This window comes from Spinacia oleracea, chromosome 3, assembly GCF_020520425.1.
Source record: "Spinacia oleracea cultivar Varoflay chromosome 3, BTI_SOV_V1, whole genome shotgun sequence".
In the NCBI taxonomy this organism is placed as follows: Eukaryota; Viridiplantae; Streptophyta; class Magnoliopsida; order Caryophyllales; family Amaranthaceae; genus Spinacia; species Spinacia oleracea.
This window is the reverse complement of record NC_079489.1, coordinates 158,747,704-158,755,550: the sequence shown is the minus strand read 5'-3', so window position 1 is coordinate 158,755,550 and position 7,847 is coordinate 158,747,704. Positions and strand designations below refer to the sequence as shown.

Genomic DNA, 7,847 nt, shown 5'->3' with positions numbered 1-7,847 from the left:
TTGCAATAATATAGTTTTTTTTTTATGGTTTGGGATGTTGGTTATTGTGGTCTTGTTGAAAATTTAGAAAGAAAAAAAAACCTTGAATTTGAAGAAGATCCAGATCCAACAGGCAATTGCTTTACCCCAGCCATAACAATTGCTGATTATTTTTGATGAACTTCGAATGGAGAGGTATGAGGGATCGACAATGGTGGAGAAGAGGTAGAAGAGAAATAATCGAGAGGAGTGCAGAGATGAAGCAGAAATCCGCAGAGGAGAGAGGAACGAAAATTAAAATAGCAATTAAAGAAAATAAGGGGAAAAAAATTGTAATTGTTATATGCCACGTAAGGGTGAATACCGCCTATAGCAGGTTAGTAACTTGTTAGGCTTAATAATAGTAGTTGGGTTATAAAGGTTGGATTATTTAGAAATAACGCATAGGTAGGCTTAATTAAAGAAAATCGTGCAAAGGTTGGATTAATAATTACAAATTTTCCTTTTTTAAATGGCAGTTTAAAGCATTTTTAGAATAAAGATATTCACATAAGTTTGTGTTAAATCCGACGGTACTTCCCTCATAAAATTTATTTCAATAATATGGGGGGAGACAAATCAACTTGTATTAGTATATTCAAATTTTTATAGTTGATAGTCTTTTAACACAAATTATATTATGGACATGCAATATAATTAATAACATATAAATATGTTTTTATTTTATTATGGTAGTGATTTTTTTAAAGTTATTAAGTATGCTGAGAGTGTGAAAAAAAATTAGGATAAGAATATTGCAGTAGAAATTGATTTGTTAAGATTGTAAAAAATCAGATATTTTTATTATAGTTATTAGTAACATATAATGCAATATTAGAAAATCAATAGTAATAGTAAGGAGTATAATTTGTAATTCTTACCATGTTAATTGATTAATATTTTTTATATATCAATATCAACATACTATCTTCGATTATTGCAATAATAAATGAACTCATAATATTTCTTGTCATATACGGAGTAATATGGAAGGAAACAAATTAGAAAATATATACTTCCTCCGATTTTTAATACTCGCAACGTTTGTGTATTTTACACTATTCACATATTCTATTTTGACTATTGTTGGTGATTTATGCGTAAGATAAAACATAATCATGTAGGATCTTGTTAGATTCGTCTCAATTTGTATTTTCAAAATATTAACCTTTTATAATTTTTGCTTAAAAAGAATTAAAGATATTAATGATCAAAGTTTCGCATAGGCATGCGTGAAAGTTACCAACGTTGCAAGTATTAAAAATCGGAGGAAGTAATTTTTCAAAGATTCTTTAGTGGATTAGATATCTATACCTAGTATTTCGTATTTAAAAAGGAAGATCATAGATTATTAGGTCACATGTATCATCCCCACTTTCATCAATTAATTTGTATTTTTTTTCATTTTTTTTTCTTTTGTTGTTTGTTATACGAAGTATTTTGCAGCTTCAACACCTCTTCCATTTCATCTTTTTCATTCTACATCAATTCATATAACCTTTTCCGTTCGGCCATCCCCCTCTTTAACACTCGATATTAATCCACCATCTAATTTATGTATTTTTCAAATTTCAAATTTCACCTCTATATAAATCATATATTCCCACTAAAATCATAAGCCTTCAATAAAATTAGCAGTTTAAAAGATCATTTAGCAACTATTATACAATTGTCCGTTAATTGAACGAGCTCATAAGCTAGTTATAAAATAAAAAATAAAAAGTCAAGAACACATAAGGAGATGACACATGTCAATCCTGGTGTATATTTTAGTATATAGTTATTGAATGATGTTTGAAATAATGACTCAAAATTATCTTAAGAACTTCCTACATTACACTGATACTTAATTAATGAACTTTTTTAGATGGACTCTTATCTAATACGGAGTACACTACCACAATATCTACGAATCTATCATATTAAACTTGATCTATGATCAACACTTGACAGTCATAAGATTAAAAATGAAATCGACTAAAAGAGATTGCTTTAATAAAAAAAAAAAAAAAAAGGAACCAAAAGAACGAAGGGGTAAAATGGGAGCAATAGTTACGCAAACTATTGCAACTCCTTCAGCTTTTTTAGATAGATAAGAGATACTATCTTGCGGGTGCAAAGAATTCGAAAGTAAGACAATTATATTTAGCACATATACTACACATGACAACTTTTTTGTAAGACTGTCTTACCGTAAAGTCCGTTTTAATTGCTTAACTAATTGGTTACAGTGTTAAACTAATTAGTTTTATTGTTTAACTAATTGGTTCTATTGCTTAACTAATTGGTTCTATTTCTTAATTGACTGGTTTCATTGCTTAACTTATATGACACCAAGAATGTCATTTGTGTATGACCGTCTTATATAAAAGTTTGTATATTACATATTATAATACTATTTTTTTTGGCATTTGCGACACACAGCTCATATTGTTAATCAAGCTTTTTCGCCCATATATATTAATACTAGTTCAAAGACTTTCCTAATCACAAAACTTAAACTAAAAACCAACAGTGATAAGGAAGGAACCCTAAGTACGTGACAATTTTAAGGGCTTTATTCGGTATCACTGCCAATTTTATGTTTTGAAAATCATATGACATACATTGATTTATGAGATAAAAAATAGTTATACATAGAGTAATTACATTAAACATTAATGATGCAGCTCTAGGTAAGTGTCAAGAAGTTAATAGGGCAACATATTACATTGCCTTGTTTCGAACACTCTTTGTTGACTCATCAAGATATTGACCCCTCTTTAAAACATAAATTGTCTTACTTTTATCGAGCTTTCTCGTGTATTTTTTTTTTTTTTTTTTTAAGAACCAATCATATAGAGCATTGTAGGCATTTATAGAGAGAGGAAACATAAGGGTCCTCAAGATGGCTTTCCATTAGCTGGAAAGAAAATGAAGGGCCTTAAAAAAATGACCCACTATTTTATTCTATTCAATGAGACCGGGCCGGGTGGGTCAAATCACCACTTTCCATCAAGTATTTTAAACCTCTTCTTTGTTATGTACGTACGTGTATTGTGTTTTTTATTTCAATCAACATAAGTTGGTAACCAACATACGTTGGTGGAGTTGGTGGGGAACTCACCTTGTGATTTGGAGGTCACAAGTTCGATCTCCATCAATTGCAAAAATGCTTGGGAGTGGCTTACGCGATGACCTGCGGAGCTGGGCTGGTTAACCTGTGCTAGGTGCTGGTTCAGTTAGGGTCCCTTCTTCTTACCTATTAAGAATCAACATAAGTTGGTGGGGAATTCACGTTATTACTTGTAATTTGAAGGTCAAAGGACCGAGCTCCAACAATTGCTAAACGTTTGAAAGTGGATCAAGCTAAAACCCGCGTAATTGGGCTAAACCTGATCACCCGACCCCGACATCGAAAAGCTCGTTTTTTCCCGCAAAACCCGCACCTAATATATGGGCTTGAGCATGATTTTTTGAATTAAAGCCCGACCCAACCCGAAAATTTTAATGACCTCAAAGTTGGGCTGGTTAACTTGTTTTTTTTTTTTTGGTTCTACTACGAGGAGTTCCCACCGCTTTCGGCGAGGTAATCTCCCGTGGGAGTTTGCATGGGTACCTCGATGGGCAGCATCCCTCCCAGTTGAGATTTTTTCCATTCCCAAGGCTCGAACCCGAGACCTTGGTTAAGGAGCAAGAGGCCCTTAACCACTCATGCCAACCTCAATTGGTTGGGCTGGTTAACTTGTGATAGCTGCTGTTTGTGTTTTTTTTTTACATATATATATATACTCCGTATAAGGGAAGGCAAATAACATATCTTTCCTAAATCATCAAACTATTTCTCCATTCTCCCGGATATCATATAATATTATTTATGTCGTACGACAAGTAATAAAACTATATATTATATATAAGTTCGAAGTATAATTTATCACCATGAAATTCGTTAGAAATACGAATGTTTTTGTTTTGTTTTATGTTTTGGTAGTTTCTAGTACAATCATCTCAGCAAAACCAGCAACATTTGAGCAAGATTTTAAGGTTACTTGGGCTGATTCCCATTTAAAGCCTATTGAAGGAGGAAAGACAATCCAACTTAAGCTTGATCAATCTTCTGGTAAGAACGTTACACCCAATTTTTATTTTATTTTTCTGATTTACGCTCTTTAATTAAATGACAGATGTGCAAATGAGTCACTAGGGAAATATAAATTACAATTTAATGGATAAATGTGAATGATCGATTTGAAATTTTCGAATATGATGTAGGATGTGGTTTTGCCTCGAAATATAAGTATCTATATGGACGTGTGAGCATCAAAATCAAACTTGTTCCGGGAGATTCAGCAGGAACTGTTACTGCATTTTATGTGCGTGAGCTTATCTATCTAAGAGTTAGTCATTGCTATTGGCGATGGACTTTTTAATTACAAATAATTTTATTATTGTCCTTTAAATATACTCCACTTCGTACTATACGTACGTAACGTTAACATAAAATGATTAGTTTTATAGTTTAATTATTTGCATGCAGATGAATTCAGACACAGACAAAATACGTGACGAGTTGGATTTTGAGTTCTTGGGAAACAGGACAGGACAACCTTATACAGTCCAAACAAATATTTATGCTCATGGAAAGGGTGGCAGGGAGCAAAGAGTTAATCTATGGTTTGATCCTTCTGCTGCTTATCATACCTATACCATTCTTTGGAACCACAAACACACAGTGTAAGACCCTGTTCTTTTTGGTTGATTTTTTTTAGTTAAGTTCGCTCAGTTCAGTTCAGCTCAAAAGAACAGTCTCTAAGTCGACCATTAGCTATATATAATCGGCGTTTTATTTATTTATCATAATGGTATGTTCATGGTTCACGAGTCTTGTTAACCAACCAAGTTGGTGGAGTTAATGGGGAACTCGTCTTGCGACCCATAAGATTAAGCCTCGCCAACTGTGAAATGCTAGGAAGTGGATCAAGCGTAGACCAGCATAACTGAGCTGACTAATCTGATATAGGTGCTGGTTCAGTATGATCTTTAACACGACTTAATTTCATAATTTAATTTGTATGTCATTGAATTTATATAGGTTCTATGTGGATGAAGTTCCCATAAGAGTATACAAGAACAATGAAGCAAAAGGAATCCCATATCCCAAGTCACAACCAATGGGAGTGTTTTCAACCCTATGGGAAGCCGATAATTGGGCGACACGTGGCGGATTGGAGAAAATTGATTGGAGCAAAGCCCCATTTTATGCCTACTATAAGGACTTTGAAATTGATGGGTGTCCTACACCAGGACCAAAGACTACTTCTTGTGCCTCAAATATGGGTAATTGGTGGGAAGGTGCAGCTTATCAAGAGTTAACCCCTATGCAAGCAAGATTATATCGATGGGTTCGCCAAAACCACATGATTTACGACTATTGTAATGATAAATCACGTTTTACAGTTCCTCCTCCAGAGTGTACGGCTGCAGCTTCTTAAGACTCGGCCACAAGACTATCAGTACGTTTATCGATCCGTTTATTTGTGTACGTAGTACGTGCTACGTTGTGCTATTGTATCGAATGTCTTACGTACGTACGTGCTACGTACGTACTACACATATCCCTATATGTGTGTAGCTATGTTGATCGATCATACAATGTAAGTATGTAATCATACTATTACTGCTACGTTACACTTGTGTCTGTGGCGGAGCCAATTTGTAACAAGTGGTGTCATGTGACCCTACTTGGCCAAAAGAAATTGCATAATTAGGGTTTATTTAGAGGCCACAAGACTATCGGTATGTTTATCGATCCGTTTATTTATGTATGTGCTACGTTGTGCCATTGTATTGATTGTATTACGGAGTACTAGTATGTTGGAAAATAAATGATATGTTATACCGTGTACTACATATAATTGTATATCCCTATTCGGGATCTTTTACCAAATTGGCTAGTTTTATAATTTTATTTACCAAATTGGCTACTTTACAATTTTATTTACCAAAATAGCTATTTTAAATTGTATTTCTCAAACTAGCTACTATTTTGTCTTTGAAGTAAAAATCAATCAACCGGTTTCAGTTTTTCGAGTGAACCGGTTTGAGTTTTTATTTATTTATTTATTTATATTGAACCGGTTTATATATATATATATATATATATATATATATATATATATATATATATATATATATATATATATATATATATCTTGGGTTCTTTTTATTTTTCCAATACCTAAGTAAACGTCATTGGAGTCCGACGTTTTCCAATTTCTCCAGTTGTCTATCGACATTCATAAACGCTAATGTTTTCTGATTGAAGATTCCAAGAGGAAATTCGACAAGTATGTAATTTTCTTTCTCTTAGAACGTTTAAAGCTTATTTTTCATGCATATATATTTGAGACTCAATTATATTCAATGTTCTGGAATTTTTGTCTCCAAATCAGCTCGAATAAATAGGAAAGGTAAAATAAAGAGTGAGGTGGAAGAGTATTATATCAACGCGTCTCCTGTGAGACCAGTCACACCATCAACTTGATGGTGTGACGAGCGCGAAACCAATAGCGTACCTTCCCTAAAACTAAAAAAAAAAGTAACAGATCTAAACTATAGAAGTAACATACCTAAACTAAAAAAGTACCTCCTCTAAAATTATATATAAAAAAAAGTAACATGTCTAAACTATAGAAGTAACATACCTAAACTAAAAATGTACCTCCCCTAAAACTATTCCGTATAAAAAAAAAAGTAACATGTCTAAACTAAAGAAGTAACACACTTAAACTAAAAAAGTACCTCATCTAAAATTATATAAAAAAAAAGTAACATGTCTAAACTATAGAAGTAACATACCTAAACTAAAAAAAATACCTCCTCTAAAATTATTAAAAAACAGTAACATGTCTAAACTATAGAAGTAACATACCTAAACTAAGAAGGTATCTCCCCTAAAACTACTCCATATAAAAAAAGTAACACGTATAAACTATAGAAGTAACATACCTAAACTAAAAAAAGTACTTCCTCTCAAATTATATATAAAAAAAGTAACATGTCTAAACTATAGAAGTAACATACCTAAACTAAGAAGGTATCTCCCCTAAAACTACTCCTTATAGAAAAAGTAACATGTATAAACTATAGAAGTAACATACCTAAACTAAAAAAGTACCTCCTCTAAAATTATAAAAAAAAGTAACATGTCTAAACTATATAAGTAACATACCTAAATTCGCAAGTGTGAACTGGTCTCACCATCAGTTGATGGCGAGGACAGTCTCATATAAGAATTTGGGGTATTATATTTGCCCAAACTGTTGACATCTCGTAGAATTAGGAAAATAAGGGAATGATTCATCTAAAACATAAATTAAAGAAAATAATTTTACTTGTTTTTTAGTAAAAAATATAAAAAAACATTAAAAAAAACTCCAAAACCCGGTTCAATTGTTAAAAAAAAGAATCAAACCAAAGTTTTTTTTTTGCAATAAAGTCAAGATAGTCATTTTACTAAATAAATAGTAGCTAATTTGGAAAATAGAATTAAAAATAGCCATTTTGGTAAATAAAATTGTCAAAGTAGCCATTTTGGTAAATAAATAGTAGCTAGTTTGGGAAATAGAATTAAAAAATAGTCATTTTGGTAAATAAATAGTAGCTAGTTTGGGAAATAGAATTAAAAAATAGTCATTTTGGTAAATAAAATTATAAAAGTAGTCATTTTGGTAAAAAATCCCCTATTCGTGTATAGCTATGTTGATCCATCATACATGTAAGTACGGAGTATGTAATAATCATACTACTACAACTACTACAACTACTACTACATGTGTATTTTTTTTTTT

At 32.0% G+C, this 7,847-nt stretch overlaps 1 protein-coding gene across 1 annotated transcript; it reads left to right on the top strand.

Annotated features, from left to right (window-relative positions):
• Positions 1–3,808: 3,808 nt before the first annotated feature.
• On the top strand, positions 3,809–5,912 carry LOC110797818 (probable xyloglucan endotransglucosylase/hydrolase protein 6). The gene is made up of 4 exons (XM_022002936.2): positions 3,809–4,117; positions 4,270–4,370; positions 4,535–4,731; positions 5,090–5,912. Exons 1-4 carry the CDS (start codon positions 3,937–3,939, stop codon positions 5,487–5,489), a joined length of 879 nt encoding a protein of 292 aa, XP_021858628.1. The 5' UTR covers positions 3,809–3,936; the 3' UTR covers positions 5,490–5,912.
• The last annotated feature ends 1,935 nt before the right edge of the window (positions 5,913–7,847 follow it).